Source organism: Perca flavescens, chromosome 18 (genome assembly GCF_004354835.1).
Source record: "Perca flavescens isolate YP-PL-M2 chromosome 18, PFLA_1.0, whole genome shotgun sequence".
Taxonomy (NCBI): Eukaryota; Metazoa; Chordata; class Actinopteri; order Perciformes; family Percidae; genus Perca; species Perca flavescens.
Window position 1 is genome coordinate 22,994,307 of NC_041348.1, and position 20,385 is coordinate 23,014,691.

Sequence of the window (20,385 nt, forward strand, 5' to 3'; positions counted from 1 at the left end):
TATGTATATAGTTGTTTTATTTGAGACTGGACAGTTTAGAGAATAGGAGCAGATATCTTGTTAAAAAGGCAGCATATTCAGTCCACTTTGATGTGCTGTCAGTCTGTACGTAGTGGAATAATAGAAAAACACCAGTTCATTTAGCTGTAGATCTGCTGGTTGGTATGGTGACTATCCATCACCGTTTTACAGTTGGCAAGAGACGATAGTAAGTTGAAAAACTTGGTCTCTTTCCAAACATTCACCTGCACAGAAGAAGTGTAGAAAACAGGACAAAAACACATCAAGGCATCTAGGTTTGAGTGCTTACATACACACAGTTTTACATCCTTGAGCGTTAGCTTTGTCTTTTACTGTGCTTATTTAAGCGGCCCTTCCTTTCTATCTGCATCAACTACTGCTGATGTGTCTTTTTCATCCAGTGAAGTAGCGCTCATATTTCTCTTGAGTAGCACCTTTACTCCTTCAGAATACCAATAAGTCTTACATTGGGCCTAAAATCAATATGATCCTTTCCAAATCTGTATTTATTCCTCTCAGATTGTCTCTCAACCTTAGACGCTCTGCTGTGCTGTAGGACAGAGAAGAGGCTGGTGAAGGAGGGAGGACGTGAGGGGAATGTGAGGGCTGTTGGACTTGGTGTCGTTCTGCTGGTTGGTGACATTTGCGGTTCCAGTTTGGACAAGAAGTCAGGACTTTAAAAGACAGGAATGTGTTCAAGACTTGTGTTGTAATTTGCTTGGATCTGGTACAGGTGAATTTGAACCATCAGTTTTGGCGTGCTTCCTGTTGTTCAGTTTTGTCTAACTTTCTCCATGGATTGTATGCCATTTAAACACCTGCACATGGCCTGAAAAACGTGTCTGATCTCGAAGACGTCAGCAGGGTCCCGACAAGACCAGGAAATGACTCCCTCCCTTTCAGTCGGAGGAGTGATGTCATCGCAGGGAGAGCGTGAGGTTGGCTAAGGCTTTATTGAGCTTGACGTTTTATCACCAAGAGCACGAGACGTATGACCACATGCACCAGTCAATACGAGGACACAGAGCAGGAAAAGTGAGAGCCAAATGACATGGCAATGCATGTGTGACTCGTTATAAACCCCCCTGGGAGGGAAAAGGAGTGTGAGGCAAAGGCACGCGGAGAGACAGAGATGCAGATAGAAACCCAGAGGGGAAGAGGGACAGCATGAGTGTGCATGCTGATGGGGATAGGAGTGTGTGGAGCTACAGAGCTGCAGAATCCTGAATCCAGCAGATGGAGACTCCGTGTCCTTGTTTTGCGGTGATCTTTGGGAGCAACATGCAGCTCGCGCCGCTGCCTCGCACTGCTGCAGTGGAGGAGTAAATGCGGAGCCCAACACTGCTCCAGGTGATCCACACGCAGCCCAGCCCGGCAGACTGCTCCCTCCTTAGCCTTCCCTCTCCTCCTCCTCCTTTTCCTCCTCCTCCTCCTCCTCCTCCTTCACCTCCTCCACCTCCTCTTCCTCCTCTTCCTCCTCTGTCAGTGCTCCATTCCTCTGAGGGCTTTGAACAAATTACAAGAAAGGAACAGATATACAGAGGAGAAACCCTGCTTTCCCCCTCCGTTCTCAGATGTGAAACACCTCTACATGACTGTCCGCCGCTTCCCTGTCATCGAGTGAAGACGCGCCGCATATGTGCTCCAATGTCTCCAGAACATAGACTCGCTGCAAGGTAAGAAGACTTGTTCGGAAAAACGCTTCTAGTCTTTGCTTCTTTTGCTTTTTTCTTGAGACATTTTCTACGGAACTGTTACAGCCTTGTGTGTGTGTGTGTGTGTGTGTGTGTGTGTGTGTGTGTGTGTGTGTGTGTGTGAATTTAACAGGTAGACGAGAAGTTGGCACAGCAGATTAGGTAATTGGTATTCCAGGCAATGGATAGAAATAAAAAAAGCTTAGAGATAGATCTTTGTCAGATATGACAAAATACATGTCTTCAGTTTTAGAGGAAAAGCACCTCTTCTTCCCCTCAATCACAGCGATCCGAGCAGGTGTGTGTTCATGTAACAGAATCCAGCAGGGTGGGAGGGATTGCTTCTCAAACAGGCTTCTCGATGGGCAACAAGGGGATTTTTATCTTGACAATCTGGCCAAACAGCTTTCCATCGATCTACTTACGGCTACTAATGTCGGCACAATCTCTGGCTTCAAAATAACTGACAGACTGCCTTCTGTAATGGTACCAGTTGTTAATCATTATGTAATCATTTTTATCGGTTCTGTTTGGCTGTAGAGAGAGAAAAAAAAACCTGTCAATTTACGTAGAGAGAATTCAAGTCGATGTGAGGATACAAAGGAGGAGATAAAGATAAAGGCAGCAGGTAGATGGGTACAGAGGTATATTGGGGGGGGACCTTCCCCATCTGTGATTTCGGGAGCCTGCTAACCAACAGCTAAACAGTGTGATCTCTTTCAAATCCTTAAATCTCTTAATCACATGTTGAAGCCTCAAAGCCTAAACCTGTAAGTGACCTAATGGGGGTTCATCACTTTCACCTTACACACAAACACACACACACACACACACCCTTCCTAATGGCATAATAAGGATGGAGACTAGCTGGTGCTGCAGCAATATCCAAATCCTGCATTGTGCTGTTTGACAGGATGTGTGTGTGTGTGTGTGTGTGTGTGTGTGTGTGTGTGTGTGTGTGTGTGTGTGTGTGTGTGTGTGTGTGTGTGTGTGTGTGTTTTGTTGAAACCTTTGACAGTGTCTTGGCGCTCCGTTTAGCTCTTGGATGTGTTTGTCCAGAAAATCACAAATGTGATGTAACCTGAAAAAAGAAGAAGAAAAAACATCAGCTAAAAATTGTATGTACATTCATGCTCATTCATGTTTGCATATAGATCAGATAGCATGCCAGGTTCTTTTATAACTGTAGTGATATGCAGCAGAATACTGACAGATGCTCGCATTAATCCTTGTGTCCTGACACATGCAGGCACACACACAAACTGTGCATATAGTATTTGCCCTGGCAACATGCTCCTTCTCCTGATACACCCTGTACAAACAGTGAGCTAAAGGCACACCTATATGCATAAATACAGACTCACTCGGACAGCTGTGTGGACTGAATCAAGCTGTTTCATGTGTAGTAAGGTGTCTGAGGTGGTCATTTGTCATGTGTGGCATTAGGATGCAGAAGGGCATCTCAGAGGAGCAGAGTCTCAGCTGCTCGCATCTTCCAGGCGGCTTTTTACTGCTCTGATTCTCCAGCAGATACATTGGCATCCTGAAACGCCTCATTTAGCCGGTTCTCAGCAAAAAGCTTGCAGCTCCCAACAAGAATAAAGTGTGGAAAGCCCCGCTAGCATCCCCTAGAGGCTGCAATGTTTATTACACACAATACGGAAATGTAGGGCAATATGGACAACATACTAACCAACTAATTTTGCTAGAGACCTACTGCTACAATGGTTAAATTAATATTCAATATTTTGAGAAATATACTCATTCACTTTCTTTCCGAGTTACATGAGAAGATTGATACCCCTCTACCGTCTGTATAGTAAATATGTAGCTGGAGCCAGCAGTTGTCTTAGCTTAACATAAAGACTGGAACCGAAATGTAGAAACTTTAATGTAATGGAATTTGCCAGGATCAGTAACTTGTTTGCTGGTTGCCTGGCAACACTTAGTTTTTTTGTACAGATTGAACAAACAATATAATGTGGTAATTAATGAGGTTTAAGCAAACTTCATGTATAGCAAGCGTGCCTCGCAACTGCGCATGCTCCATCCCTTGTTTCACACTCCAGTCGGTGGCGTATGCACCTCTAGCTGGGTTGCAAGAGGAAGAAAAAGATAACAAAAAGTATGCTTGTGTGGCCAGGTTAGCTCAGTTGGTAGAGCAGGTGCACATATAGAGGTTTACTCCTTGACACAGCGGCTGCAGGTTCGACTCTGACCTGTGTCCCTTTGCTACATGTTATTCCCCTTCTCTCTCCCCTTTCATGTCTTCATCTGTCCTGTGGAATTAAAGGCCTAAATTGCCCAAAAATTAAATTAAGAGAATTGTTTTGAAGAGAGGAGATCCGCCATATGTAAAGGCCAAGAGAAAGCTGAAAAGTGAAGGCCTGGAATGCCAAACTGACGCAGACCTTTAATGGGAATATGAATGGAAATGGTACAACTCGGCAGCTGTGCACGGAACGCAGAAAGTATGTCCGAGGAGATTTTGTTACCATTGGACAGAGCAAGGCTAGCTGTTTCCCCATTTTCAGCCTTTGTGCTAAGCTAAGCTAATTTCCCAAAATGTCGAAAAGGGTTTATTATCCCTTTGGGAGCATGAATCTGTTTTTAAAATGTCATGTTATGTTATAAGATATCCTAAATTGAGAATAGCAGAAAACATTGAGATTCAGCCTCTGCAGCCCATTAATATCTACGATTTCTTTTAGATACTTTGCAGTATCTTGTAACATTTCGAGGGAGTCCTATGAGGATCATGAACACCAAACCAAATTTGACAATCTGGCCAGTAGTTGTTGAAATCTGAACCAAGTAGCTGAACAGGGGGAAAGACGGATGGTTCGATCAACAGATGGGGCTAATGGAATATTGTTAGAGCTCCTTTTTGCATCATCCTTAAGGCTGACACCTGGTTGTGGATTTGGTTCAGTTTGATTAACAGAGTGATGAAACATTCTGCATGTTGGACATTATTTTAGATGTCATGTTCAAGATCTCTGTTGGACACCAGTTTGCTTTTTGTGTCCTATTTTGCAAATGGGCGATCAGTAGTTTGACAGAGTTAATAAAATAGCTAATTTGTTTATATACCCTCTTTGTTTTACTCACAGAGAGTGTGTGTTTGTTTTTAGGATTAAAGCTGCAGTACATCTGGCTGTTGATGGCATCTTTTCTATTTGTTTTGCTGCATTGGTTTGGAGGTCAGGATGGAATGATTAACCAGCCATTAACTGACGAGCTGATTCATTGCTGAGTGCAGAGCAGGACGACAATAGAAAGACCAGTGAATTCCGTGAAATGTATAGTGATAATCCACAGAATCATTTTTAAGATAGCTTTTATGATGTTTTATCCAATGTGTTAAACATGAACAAGACATCACCTGAAACTGGCACTGCTGGAATGACTTCTTTCTCATATTTTCTTTTTAAGAAGCTTGGTTTCTGTTGGTGGCACCACTTTATTCATGGTGGTGATGACTATGCATGTTATAACCACATAACCTAGTATTAATTCCCAACTGAACACATAAAACATTTAGGTAACACTTTACTTGAAGGTATCTACATAAGAGTGACATTTAAAATGTGTCAGTTTATTACGTCAGTCTGTCTACTGAGCTGCACAACACTGCTCTTTTTCCACTTAGACATGGTTTCTTGGACTACTTGGTTTCAACAATCAGTAACCTGCAGTTATTTCCACCAACTGCGGAACGGCGGCGGAGTCAATAGGTTTCCATTAAAGTCAATGTGTGTATTTTCACTGACTGCGGAACGGCTGCGTTCCGACTCCGTCCCAGCTCCGGCGATCCGCACCCCTCCAGAGCAGATACGCAGCGCTTCTATTTTTGTTGGATGCCGCAGAGCTCTGTAGCACAATTCAGGTTGTGCGGGACAGGAAGTCGAGCACAGAAACAAAACATCCGGTTAATTTTCAAAATAAAATACACCGTGCTCACGGCGGATCATATTTCCTGCACTACACCTTGTAAACGTCATAATGGGCGGAGACGGGCCTGCGCTGGTTCAGTGGATGGACCCAGTACTGGCTCCTTCTCCTTCTACCCCTCCTCCGCAGTCTTGCAAGCAGAAGTAAAAAAGCAATTGTTCTCCTCCTAGCAATGGGCACTGAAATGCACAGAATAATTTAGTGAATTACTATAGTATTACTGGGTTAAATAAGAAACAAAACCACAAAACACAAAAAAGGGGAGATCAGCAGGTCAGCACAGAGTTGTTTCCCCTCTACTCCTCTGGATGGAAACAAACTGTTGGTTTTGTAGTTCTGTTTATAGAAATTACATCCTATTATATCGCGCGATCATAAGTGAATTCGTGAGATCTCGTGGGTCCTCGTGACTTCAGCTGTCAGTCATGGCCGCAGCTGTTCCGCAACATATCCGGACCTTGTGGGTACTGAAGGACAGCGGAGCACGGAGCTGACACGCAGTGGAGCCGATCCACAGCCGTTCCGCAGTTGGTGGTAATTGCGGGTAACAGTGAGAAGTTAAAGTGTTGATGACAACCACCTCAGGGAGTGACACTTCAGATCCAGCAATTAACATACCTTTTAATGATTCAGGATTTGGTTTCTTTCAGCAGCTTACTTATTTAGATCTCAAACTGTTACAACTTTGCTACATCTTTTCTCTGTCTTGTCACTCTCTTGCATCTTTCTAGTGACACCTTGGTATTTTCTCTTGCTTCATGTCAACGTCTACAAACACTGTAGACTATTGTAACCACATTGTTTCAGATACATATCTTACTGTTTCCACCACATGGTACGGCTCTGCTCTACTCAACTCAACTCGACTCGCTTGTTTTTGGTTTTCCATAAGCTAAAGTTGGCTAGTACCTTTTACTTTTTTAGTACCACCTTGGTCGAGGTTACAAGCGAGCTGAGCTGACACTAACAGGTAAAGTTAAAACATTGCAGACCACTGATTGGTCAGAGAGAACCGTCACTAGCACTACATGGGACATCCTGCACAAACCCCAAATTTTTTTAATAGCCAAACTACCATCAATAGGGGCCTACGTACACTGCGCTGTGCAATTGACGAAGTGCAGATGTTCCTCTGTTTGGTTGCCGACGAAATTATTCAGGGAGTGTCTCGTTGCAGATGATATCACAGCAGTTGACGCAGCTGATATGGTTTTGATTCAAGATAAAATGAGAAGAGAAAATACACAATTGTAGTTCCAGTGTTTCAAAGCAGTTAATTACAATTCACACTTGCATATCTTCACTGTATAGCCAATATTTGCACATCAAACACATGTCTACTGTACTTTCCCTCCCTGTATATATTGAGTAGGGCTATTGATTTATTATTATCAATTAATTACCAGATTATTTCATCAAATCATTTGGTCTACAAAATGGCAGTCTATTGTGAAAAATGTCACCATGTCTTGCTTCGTCCAACCGATGGTCCATAACCCAAGAATATTCTATTCACAGTGATATAAACCAGATAAAAGCAGCATATCCTCACATTTGAGAAGCTGGAAACAAAGAATATTTGGCATTTTTGCTGAGTGACTTTATTCAATATCCTATCATAATTTAGCAATATGTTCCATCTGTTGTATTCTTGTCTACAGTGTACCCTTATTCTTTAGCTGCTGCAGTGACCCAAGACAGGAATCATTAAAAAATGTTTCATCTCAGCTCTGTTATCTTAATGTTTCCTGGACACCTGATGTTCAGTCTTCAAGCTGGATGGAAATAACCAGAATCTCCAGAAATGGTTCCCAGTTTTAATCCTTCTTAGTGGTGCTTGGTACAATACCATGTTAGGTAGCAAGAGAAGCTGTGTGGGTGTACGAGTGAGTGGAAGAGTGAATATGAGTTTGAATATAGAGAGCATTCAGAGGAGTGAGCTGGATATTGGCAGCAGAAAGCACGATTGATACAATTTATTGTTTTGTACTTAGAACATGTAGAAACATGTACTCTTCTCACATTTGACCTGAGTGGATAACTGTGTCCTACATACGTTTCAGGAGATGTAGCTGAATGTTATGGAAGATGTAAGACTTGATATTGACAACATCAAGCAATCAAATTTTATTTTCTTCCCATAAAACCATATGGGGTTGATGCTGGTATGTCAGAAAAGCAGTGATAGCATGAATGCTTCGCACCACATACTGTAAGTGAGTGCTGGTTATTGTCAACCTTAATTTTCTCTCTGCAACGTTAATTTCATGGCAAACGCCAGCTCTGTCATTGTCACTTAAACATCAGTTTGAAACAACCTCATTGAAAGGCTTCTCTGCACTACATTACATCTTGTAGCGCATGGCGTACACTCTCAGGCTTTTAACTCTGTGGGATTTTGAGGCAGCAGCAACAGCAAATTCTTAGAAAGAAGAATTCTTAGAATTCTTTGTTGTTTTTTTTTTCAAATTGAATCCCCATCTTTTGTGTTTCGCTTTGGGCTCATGAATGATTTCTACTTTGCATGGTAGCTGTCAGTTACTGTACTAAATCCAGGAGGTAAAATGGTAACTGTGAGGCGTTTGAAGGAAAATCAATGACGAGCAAGGATGAGACTGACTGAAATCATACAATCTGCATTGATCAGCCTGAAGAGAGACTCTCTTGTTGAAGTCAAATAAGCTAGTTGGAGTGTATCGACTACTTTGAGCATGAGGAAACCCCTCATCCAGTGTGTGTGTGTGTGTGTGTGTGTGTGTGTGTGTGTGTGTGTGTGTGTGTGTATGTTTTGGGGTGAACAAGCTGTTGGAATTAATAATGGAATCAGCCGCCTGGTGTGTGGTGTGGTTTGGCTTCCCTAATGAGAACTGGATTCAGCTTTAGTCTCTGACAGTATGTCAAGTGGGATATGCTGCTCTCCAGCCTGTTTCCATGGCGATACTCAGGAGCTGTAGCTTCCCCCCCACGCCCCCTCTGCTGTACATTTCCAAACTGTGCTGCTTCATGCGAGAGATCTGGGCCAGGGTGTGCATGTGGGATATAACAGTGTGAAAACAGGCACACAAACACGTATCAGGCCATTGAGAGATATGCTTATTCTATTGTAGTAGTATCAAGCTCTACGGCAGTGTATGTGCAAGTGTGTGTGTTGCAGCTCAGTATCTCCCGTAGTACTCTCTCGGTGTGTCATGCTAGTAGTAGCTGCTAATCTTGAAGCTCCTTTAACGAATGCCCGAGGGTGAGCGCGTTCGTGTTACGAAGGCTGATTGGTGAGTGGTCATTGACATAGTGTGAGTGTGTCCATGCTGAGTATGTGAGATAGTGAGTCAGTTACAGAAAGAGGGAGAGAGAAGAATGAGATCATGAGAGTGAGAGGTCGAGGGAGGTTGGGAAGAGTGGAGAAGAGAGGGTGAAATGACATGATGATCTAATGAATTTGCAAAACAGTGGTCGACTGTAAACCATGAAGGATGAATTCTCATTGAAAAACAAATCCTGCTGCAATCTTTGTAAAGCGCAAAGATTAATCGATTAGTTGTCAACTATTAAACGAAACGCCAACTATTTGAAAAAACAAATCTCTGATTCCACCTTCTTACGTGTAAATATTTTCTAGTTTCTTCACTCCTCTATGACAGTAAACTAAAATATATTTGAGTTGTGGAGAAAACAATACATTTGAGGAAGTCATCTTGGGAAATACTGGTCGCAGTTTTCACCTTTTTCTGACATTTAGACTAAATTACTAATTGATTAATCTAAAAAAAGAATCAACAGATTAATCGACAATGAAATAATCGTTAGTTACAGCCCTAAGTTGCCTAAGTTGCCCTAAGTACACCCATTTTAGAGGGCTGCATAGCCAGAAACTCAGGTTCTTGCTTAAAAGGTGACAAAGGTGACAAGTGATTCCTGGCCAGACAAAGAGGCTGCCACACAGGGATGGATTGTGTCGAAAATAGCTGCGAAAAGGATCTTTCTGTCTTGGCAGAATAATGCAGTGCAGGCCTGAACAGAGAGTCCCTTCTGTATGAAGGCCAGGGCATTCCCTGTTTCAACAGGATTTCTAATCCTGAAGCCCTTTCCTGTCAATATGCAGCCTGCATCTGTTTGAAGGGTAGAACCGCCCTCTGATTCATTGACCGGATCTGGTCGGTTTTTGTGTGTTGCTGGCTGGTTTTGTCAGAAGCGCACGATAACTAAGATACAGGTTACTATCGCAGAGGACTAAGAAAACTCAAATATTCACACACAGGAAGCTGGAGCCAGTGAGGTTTTAGCATTTTTGCTTTAAAAAAAAAAAAATCAAATCTAAATTGTTGCTGATTAATTTTCTGTCGCTTGACTAATTGATTCATTGATGGATTCTTTCAGCTCTAAATGTGAGCAAACTGTTCTTTATTTACACATCCAGTAGTTACAGAGCAACATTAGCATTCATGTCTGTGGACAGTCCAATATTCATTCTCTTTTAGCTGTTCTTTGGTCTCTACCAAATCCTGAGGGAACTGTATGTCTTTTTAGCTGCTAAATGATTCACCAGCTAGTCCCTAACTGTGTCTGTCTGCTGTTTGATGGGCCCGCGTTACAGTAACATAAGTACTTTTTCAGGTAAAAAGTATTGTAATGTACTACTACTGAAAATTTGGTAACAAAACGTAGTTACATTTTTCAATTTGTTACGTTACGAAACTTTACTTTTCCCAGGGACAGATTTGACAGCGACATTGCCTTCTCAGCTGCGCGCTCCAAAGCTCCACACGGTACGTGACAGAGGCTGGTAGCAGAGTAATCATGGCAAGTGAGAAGCAGTCAAAGCTAACTTTTGAGAGCTTTTCAAGCTTCATGGCTTTTTGCTGGATGGCGCTCTGAGCCAGGCAGACACAAAGCTGACAACTTCACAGATGGATGCAGTGGTGATGGCCTCATACATACACGCAGCGGACCGCTGTGGACTTGTGTTGGTTGCATGGACACGCAAGGATTTCCAGAAAAGACGCTGCGTGTGTCTACGACAATGCAAGGACCCCGGTACAAGTCGATACAGACATTACATAGTATACACTTACACCGTGTAATAGAGCTGGGTAATTTATCGATATTATATCGATATTGTATGAGACTAGATATCGTCTTAGATTTTGGATATCGTAATATCGTGTTATGACATAAGTGTTGTCTTTTCCTGGTTTTTAAGGCTGCATTACAGTAAAGTTATGTCATTTTATGAACTTACCAGACTGTTGTAACTGTTATATTATTTGCCTTTACCCACTTAGTCATTATATCCACATTACTGATGATTATTTATCTAAAATCTCATTGTGTAAATATTTTGTGAAAGCACCAATAGTCAACACTACAATATCGTTGCGGTATCGATATCGAGGTATTTGGTCAAAAATATCGTGATATTTGATTTTCTCCATATCGCCCAGCCCTACCGTGTAACGCCGAGGACCTGCTAATGTGCATTCAACCCGCGCTGGACTCGTGCATAATGAATCAGCCGTCACTCTGTGATTAGAGAATCCAGTCTGCAGTGTAGTTCAGACACTTCACTGATAAACCATAGATTGGTTTTATGGTTAAAGATAGTTTTTGTATAATTAACTTCAGTCTCTGCCAGAGACACCTGCTTTTAAAAGTAATGTAAAAGCAACGAGTAAAGTAAAAAGTTACTTTCCATAGGGGGTAACTAAGTAAAGTAACGGATTACTTTTTTAGGAAGTAACGAGCAAACACTGCTTTTTAAAAGTAACTTCCCCAACACTGTTGATGGGTGCTTTTTCGCTGAAAACAGCTGCCTGCTGTAAAAACGTCACTATGAGAGTAAACCAAAACAGTAAAGTTGTGGGACGAACAGATAAATGAGATGAAAGATGCAATAAAGCTCTGTAAAACCGAGGTGAGCTTCAGATTCAACAGTGACCCCTTTCACATTATTTTTATTATCATTTGATATATTATGAAAAAAATATTGGTCATAACAGCTTTAAATGGATAAATAAAATGTCAAGGTTTGTGCTTATTTAAACACTTACTTTTGTTAAAAACAATTTTGGTGTCTGGGCCATTTTGAGTTATGATCTCAGTCTTTCTAAACTCCTGGCTACGGCCCTGCTTACACTACACAAACATTCCTACCAAATAGAAAAGCAAATATTAGACAAAAACTAAAAATGGATACATGAAGCAAATATGTTCTTGATTTGGTCTTTCATTTTACATCCAAATTCATACCAGAGAGAGAGAAAAAGAAAAGATTAGAATCAGCTTTACCAACCTATATAGTTTTAAACTCTATGCCATCATGCGTGAAATTGATTTGAGTGTGTGTGTTTGCTCTCTGGCAGCATCCATAGTGAACATCTCCATAGCTGATAATAGGATATGCGGTGTGTAGGGTTAGCCTGTGGAGAAGCTGGGTGGTAGTCATCTCAGTCTATCACACTCTGGGGAGCGCTTATAGGATCTGTATGAATCGGAGCAGGAGAGAAGCTGTTTGTGTGTGTTTTTGTGTGTGTGTGTGTGTGTGTGTGTGTGTGTGTGTGTGTGTGTGGATACTAAGGTTAACATTATCACATGGCCTTGATCCTTTGCCAGTGGCATGGTACCTGCCGTGTGTTAATGGCCAGAGTGTTCTGACTCACGCAGGGCGGCGACTCCTGCCAGGTGGTACATGTCCACACAGGGAATTCAGAGTGCTAATACTAATGTTCTAAACCAGCGTTCAGTCAGGCAAGGGGGGAAGCCTGAGCGCCACTAACAGGATAAAACACTGGTAGGGCTTGGCAGGGTGCACTGCTTAGCTGGTTTACTCAGCTCGAAGCTCACACGCTCTCTGTTTCTGTATCACATACGTGAACATGTGAGCACACATGCAAAGCGACAGACAGAAAGAAGCAGGAGTTCAATCAAGACACCTGTAAAATGCAGGTGTTAGTAAAGAAAAACATTTGCTTTCATCCAAAAAACTGTATTTTTTTCGCTTTGCTTCAGTGATTAAGTCAAGCTTTATTCCAGGTTGCTGTCCTGCATTCACAGTCAGAACAACACAGCCTTGAATAAATGTGTTTTCAACTTCTTTTATATTTGATTTCAAACAAAAACTGACTTTCCACTCTTCAACCATTCATTCAACTTTCAAATCACTTTGGCAGATCCCTAGCTAGCCACTAATCAGAAGGCTCTGCCCACTTGGAAACAGCCTATGTAAGAGTTTTTTTTTTTACTTGACTCCAGCAGGCTTCTGGCATACAGCACCCTCAGCCTGGCCTGAACAGCAAACCCTTGGCTCATCATCAGCACAACTTGAGCATGGAAGTGGAATATCAATAATGTTGGATATTCCTCTCAATAGGGATCCATCAAGACTCTCACAGATGGTCTTGAGTTCACTTCTGAGTCCATTTAGCAGTTTGGTTAATTTTCAAATTGTGGTTATTAAGATGTCACTCCTTTAAATAACAATTTGAATAATTACAGTACTGAGACTGCTTTTCCTAGGTCATTTTTGATTTTGATAAAATGGACTTTACAGCAATGTGGCAATGAAAATACTAAATGTTTCTATATTTTATGAAATGAGTACAGAGCTTTGCCAAATGTGTGCTGGCACATGAATGAAATCCAACCTTTTAGTTCGAGGCCTTTTAGCCACCTCGGCATTCACTAATCGTTTTAATTGCGTGGAATTAGAAAGATCTGTCCCTCTCCATAGAAACAAATGAGGCTTAAAGATTGTGGTCTGCACTCTGATGTGTCATCGGCACACAGACGTGAGAACAGTGACAATACAGTCTTGTGGTGGTGACAGTTTAATTCAAAACTAATTATAGACACATTTGGAGCTTGTCTTGGTTTACTCAGAGGAGTCTGCATGGGGTGAAAAGTGTTGACATACACCTTTCAGTGGCCGGGATCATACTGTAGAACAACCTTCATTTATATCTTCACTCAAGGCAGTACAGATTGTCAACAGTAAGGTTTGTGTGTAGCTGACCTGAATCAGTGAACTCAAATAAAAGTGCCATTGCTGCTTTAATTTTGAAATTTTGCTAAAAATATTGAGACTTGCATTTTTCTCTAAGGTAAGAAAGCTACCACCAGAGGGCAACTTTCCTTGTCAAATCTTACAAAAAAAGAATCTCACATAATCCCGAGGAAACAGTCAGAGAGTATTTGTCAGTTTACAGGGTTTTTGGATTGACCACTTTAGAGACCTGGCATGTGTGTGCTGTGTCTCGTGCTGTGTGCTGAGAGGAGGGAGAGACGCACCTCTTTTCCAAGTCATTATTCAAAACCAAAAATCAAAGCTCTCTGCTCACTCGAATCAGCACACTATACGTGTTTTAGTGCAGAATACCAATATCCCACGATCCCATTCAGGATGCTTAAGTGTAACATGTCGAGTCGGGAAGTATCACATACAGCCAGACAGTTTGAAAGCATCTGGTTTATTATCTTCTTATACTAGCTATGTTTTTCTCTGTTTTTTTTAGTGCCACAGCCAGGGATTTTCCTGCATGGAGGAATTTTTGGAGCACCCCCAAAGAGGTTTTAGCCAGCCCCAAAGGAAAATCACCAGCACCAAAATGACAAGTATTGAGAATAAAAATAGCAATTCAAATCCTCTCTAAATGTGTTTAAGAGCAATTTACCAAACAACAGTTGAACAAGCAGAACATAAACTTGAATATGAGAGCTAATCTCAGTTTTATCTCCAGAGTCAGGCTGTACCCGACTTTCCCGGTGATTTTATTTTAATATTATTATTTTTTTAACCAGTTTTGTTTATTGGGGTTTTATTTACTCAAGCATAATATACATTGTGTTTATCAAATTGTCAGCAATAACAGGAAGATGCATAGATTTCTTTCAAATAAGGTAACACAGACTTTACTTTGCCTTTACTGTACGCAGACTGATCATGCTTACCGCCGTGCGTAGTCCCCCCCCAAAGGCCCATTCTGATCCAATCCAATCCCTGACCTCATGTTACCTTATAGTACATAAAAGATGATTCGAATGAGGTATACAGATTTTTTTATTTGAGAGAGACAGCCCTGGTATTGGCAGATTTGAGGTATCAGAATCAGTAACGGGACAGGGAAAGGGGGATCGGTACATCCCTACCATTTAAGAAGCACTCCAAGTTTAAACACATTTCTCCTAAACCGAGAGGCTCAGTAGCAAAATTTAGATTTTCAAGTGTTTGAAATAAATATTTTTACCACTAAAATTTGGCCCATAACATGTTATGACGAATCTGAAAAGAAAATAGATTTTTACCTGGTTGCCATAATGTGGAACGGCCAATTTGAGATGCTTCCATAACACTGTGCAACTGCAAATCTTGTTTATTTCATTTATATGTGGCGCTACAATAACATGGTACATTTAAATGGCCATACCTCAGCGGTTGTGAGTCTGACACATTTAAATCTTATACAATACCAACTTTAACAAAGTCCCAATATTACTAGATAGAATTTGGGTCAAAAGATCATCAGCCAGTCAGCATGGCATCTGGAGGTTTGCTCAGCCATGGTGAAGGTAAGTGCTCTCTGGGTGCTTTCTGGTAATAAATTGCTTGCCTAGAAACACAAGTATGTGTAGACATACTGTACTGTATCGATGTCAGATACTCCTACTGTCTATTGTTTTTTGCTGTCTACATTTTAAGGTCAGTTTCTATGGTAGTATTTATTTGCAAAAGGAAAATGAAAATGCTTGAGCAGGTAATCCTAATAAAATCTTATCTGGATCTGTCATATGAACTGTTGTTGAATATTGTTTACATGAAAAAAGCAACCAGCCTTGTGGAATTACCTTGCGTGCCTTTACTGAAAATCGCATTACTGTACCAAAAAGTTCATATCTACTTGCAAAAAAATCATTAAGATGAATCACTTAATGTCCTGGAGGGTTCTGATTTGATTTTAATTCTATCTTATTTGCCTCTGGACTCGCTATCCATTCAGGCCGTTTTCCCTGCACAAAACCCTTCACAACAGCAAAGCTACCACCCAAGGCGCTCTGAGACCAGGACAAAGGCTCACTATTGTTACTGCAGATGGGCATAATAAGAAATATTGCTATGTGAAATACCCAGTTTGTGCTTGTGTAATCTCCCTCAGCGGCATCTTTATTAAAATAGTCTGTCACTGCAGTGTGCTCTTGGTGTCTTAAAAAGAAACAGCTTCTATTGAATGTCAGACTGCTTTGACAAATCACACTTGAGTGTGAGAGCAACACTGCTGCTTGTGTGCAGTAAAACACAGCTGATGGAAAAATCTCAGCAGGACATCAAAATGGTTTGCAATTAAACAACATAGTGAAAGGAAATACACTAAAATACAATAAATGTATATAGGGAAATGATGTTCACATGTTCAACAGTTTTGACCTGATACAGTATGATGAGATTACAGACTAAACTAAAGTCATCGATAAATTATATTGGTATTACAAACAAACAAATAAATATTCAGTGAGGGAAAAAAAATAGAATTTAAATGGATTCAATTGACCAGAGAAACCCCTACAAGCAGGGAATTTCACAGTTCAACAGACTGAATGACAAAACACTGTCTCTTTTAGTTACAGGTTCCTACCTGTAGGCTCATACAGTGTTTGAAATACTGAGATGTAGCTAGCAGCCATACCAGGCTGAAAACTAAACAGGTAACAGTCTGTCAGTCACCTGGCTGCAGAATTCAGTCTGTGCAGTCTGGGGCTTAACAGTGAAATGATGATGATATGATTATCACATGACTGTATTGTAGACAATATAAAAGCCTTTTCTTGTTTTATTTTCCAACTAATTCGGCAGTTAAGGTGAATTACTCACAGCAGCTCAAAATTACGTTGTTATGCCTAACAATTATCAGTATTATTAATTTAAGTAGTGCACAAATATAACCGCAGAGCTCCATGTGGGCTTAAACAATACCCACACATACATGTGCACAGAGTCACACTGATGAGCACTGACAGGCTACAGAATGTAGACATCTGGTTACATCAACAGGCCAAGGGTGGCTAGAGAAGACATCTTGTGCACACAATAAGACACTTGTATTTGGAAACTGATTAAAAAGTGAGTAAACAGAGCTAATAGTCATTTGGTGCCATGAAAAACTGTATTAGTTAGCCTGTTTGATGCATAAAATGTTCATACAGTGGTTAGTGGCTTCTAGTAGTAGGAAGAGAGAGTAGGGAATGGCATCCTGTGTGTTTGCACACAATTACAGAAACAGTCCCCATAACACATTTTTTAGGATGTTTTATTATTTATGTTTTTTATTATATTATTGGATGCTCTTCCATTTTAGTTTTACAGTAATATTTTGTATGAATGTTGGGGTAAAACAGACCATTATTTTGCATATGAATATACCCAATGGTAAAATATGGTAGATTGTGCCCTTAATACCATATAGAAATAACAAAAATATAAAATGCTCCCTCCTGATTCCTGTTTTATTACCTTAAAAAGTCTGGTGATGTAACACCACCATACAATCATCCACATCTGACAAGGTGGATGATTTAAAATAAAGTCTAACAACTCTATGATGAGAGGAAAAATATTAATGATCACACCAAGGCTTGTGAAAGTTTTTCTTTCACAATTTTCAAGTCCTACATCAAACTCAGTAGATGATTTGATGGATCATTTAAATTCAAGAATGGTAGATATTATGGATGATATAGCGCCACTAAAACTTAAGGAAGTCAATAAAAAACAGAAAGCCCCATGGAAACTAAACCCAACAGTTAGCTTTTGAAGAGGGAATGTAGGAAGAAGGAAAGACAGTGGCGCAAAACCAAGCTCCCAGTACACTACAAAATATACAAGGAGATGCTTAACATTTTTAATACTGAAATGGGTAAAGCAAGTCTTTTCTAACATTATAAACCGGAACATAAACAATGCTCGAGTTCTTTTCTCGACAGTGGAAAACCATTTGGGAAAAAAACGCTAGTTAATTCCCCGCAACAACTAGTTTTTGGCAAACTTCACACAAACTGCAGTAAATTGTGCTTTTTGGGGGACTATTTTCAGTTGCAGATTAATACACACACTTGGTGTTGTAGTGAGTATTTAAGGTAGCAGGATTGAGTCAAAAAATGGGCAGTAGCCCAAATTCAGGGTTATGAAGGAACATGTCACCTAGTGCAACAGTGTGGTGCAAAGGAATGAGCTATATTAAAATCGGCTACAGAGGCAATACTTGTTACAATGTTGTTTGGAAAATATACAATATCTCTGGTCATATACTTTAAAGGGGCGGTGAGTACGAATTTAACAGCCACATAGCACAAAAATAACTGTGATATATCTGTGGAGGGTTGACAGGAAGTTGCTCTGCACCACTGACTCAACGATAACACTCTCTATGGCATTTAAAACTCACTCCCTGGCTCATACTGTGTTTTTGAACAAAACACTACTCTACCCAGTTTGGCCAGTATTGTTGCAGTTACTAGAGGTCCCCGATATAGGCCATAATAACACACACACACACACACACACACACACACACACACACACACACACACACACCTTCCCAGTTCCACAACCCTCTGCCCTTTTCTCCATCCTCCCCTCTCTACATGTGAAGCACCCTTTGCTCTCGCTCACCGCTCACTAAGCTCAGCTAAGTGTTGCTTTGAGATTAATATATGGGAGGCCCACTCTGCCAGATGATGTAATAATCGTGGCGGTTTGCTGTTGCCTAGATACAGGAAGACGGTAGAGAGAACACTCTGCCAGGTCTTACTGTCTCACCAAGACCCTCAGGACTGTTTGAGTCCATCAGAACAAAAGTGTTTCGGGCGAGGGGCTGTTCACTTTTAGAGCCAGTATGTTCATAAAAATGAAATAATTCTTAACTTTTTTTTTATTCCATTTAAGTGTCCTCCTTAAACACACATCTAAAAGCTTTAAAATATGTATGTTATAACTCCACACACATTCACTGTCTACTCGGTTAAAAAATTAGATTTTTTTATTATATCATTTTCTCGAACGTACACTGGGGTGTTGTTTCCTAAACTTGTTATGCCTCATCTTTGTACATATTACTGCTTTGAGGATGCAAAATCTCCATTAGCAACAAACTCACTAACCCTCAATATGAGCTGCTCCCATCAGGTCCACATTACAGGGTCCAAATTAAACATAAAAGGATACCTCAACTGGTATAAAAACTCATTCATCCCCATATCAGTAAATCTTCTTAACTCTGGCCATAAGGTATGAGGAGGAGTGGAAGGTATCTGCACACACTTTATTGTTTGCACTTGTGTTGCACACTGTATTGTATGTACTTATGTATTGTGTCTGTCCATGTATGTATTGTATAATGTATTTTTATGTGGCAGCCTTTCATCCAAGACAAATCTCCCTTGGGACGAACTTGAATCCTGGATCTTCAACACCTTCTCCTCTGTATACCTCTTGCTCTCCTTCAGCCCTTCACTACAGCTTGAAAGGGAACTCCAACATTCTGCAGAGACGCAGGTCACCATGTTTGTCTCAGTGAACTGTTATGTGTGCACTATGGAAGGAGGCGGTGACTAAGCCTCTGCTTCTCTAACAGTGTTGCATTAAGTGCATCTCCATTCTGTTTTTAGCCCAAACAGAGCCAAATATTCAATCCATCCGTTGCTATAGCAATAAAGTCTCCAACATTGAAACTTTTTCTGCCTTTAAACTGCATGAAGATGGTTTTATACCTTGGTTATTAGCATGAAGATAGAGTCTTGAAATAGGAGATGGATGACAACTGAAAAGGGCCTTGAACTTGAGGGGTTGACAAGTATCCCAGCATGCATTTCATATCAACCAGAGGTGATGGCGGTTGATATCAAACTCACAACTACTGATATAATTTTAGTTTTACAGCTGTGTGTCACCAAACTGAGATTTTAGTTTTTTTTTAGGCAGGAAATTAACTATTTAGATATGGAATATGTTATATAATTATATTGTAGTTATAATTATAAAAATAATTGGGGTGAACAGGCAGTTATGTCTCATCAGCATAGCATTTTAAACATTAGATATAATTACTTTTGAAAGATACACTTCAGTCTCAGGGTTGAACATCTAATATGTCGTTTGGCTTAAGGTAAAATTAAAGTTTTTGTTTTTTATTGGGTAGCTGTACAATAGCACCTTAGTGTACTTTTGGCACCTTGATCTTTCCATTCTTAAATACAAATGAATAAATCGATCAACAGGAAATTATATGGCAACATATAATCATTGCATAGTCATTTTTTAAGCAAAAAACATACTCACATTTGAGAAGCTGGAACCAGAGAATGTTTCTCCCCGGACTTTTACTTGGACTTTGGTTTGACAAAACAAGACATTTAAAGACGTCACTTAGGACGTTGTGATGGACAATTTCCAATATTTTCTGATGTTTAAGAGACCAAACAATTAATCAAATTATTAAGAAAATTATTCGTAGATGAATCAATGATTAAAATAATAGTTTGTTGCAGCCCTAGTTATGACCCCCAAGTTCAACCTGCCAAGTTTTAACAAAAAAGGATGCAACTAAAACCAAAAAATAAATTTTCTCATGGAAACCTTTTTATGACAGCCATCTTCTCTGCTGAATGAGTAATGATAGGCCATCATCTCGCCACCATCTGCTGCTCTGGTGCCAGTGCTCTGCTAGAGACTGGCTGG

General features: G+C 40.5%; 1 protein-coding gene and 1 long non-coding RNA gene across 2 annotated transcripts in view; both read left to right on the forward strand.

Moving 5' to 3' along the window:
• Positions 1-415: 415 nt before the first annotated feature.
• LOC114573662 (uncharacterized) lies at positions 416-14,257 on the forward strand. Its single transcript, XR_003694922.1, has 3 exons — positions 416-1,371; positions 1,596-1,697; positions 14,174-14,257. It is a non-coding gene; the product is annotated as an uncharacterized LOC114573662 (long non-coding RNA).
• A 936-nt stretch (positions 14,258-15,193) lies between these two features.
• Positions 15,194-20,385, forward strand: part of LOC114572855 (disks large-associated protein 2) — an 81,309-nt gene continuing 76,117 nt past the window's right edge. The window contains exon 1 of the mRNA XM_028604637.1: positions 15,194-15,227. Within this exon, the coding sequence (XP_028460438.1) occupies positions 15,194-15,227 (34 nt within the window). The remainder of the gene's footprint in view (positions 15,228-20,385) is intronic.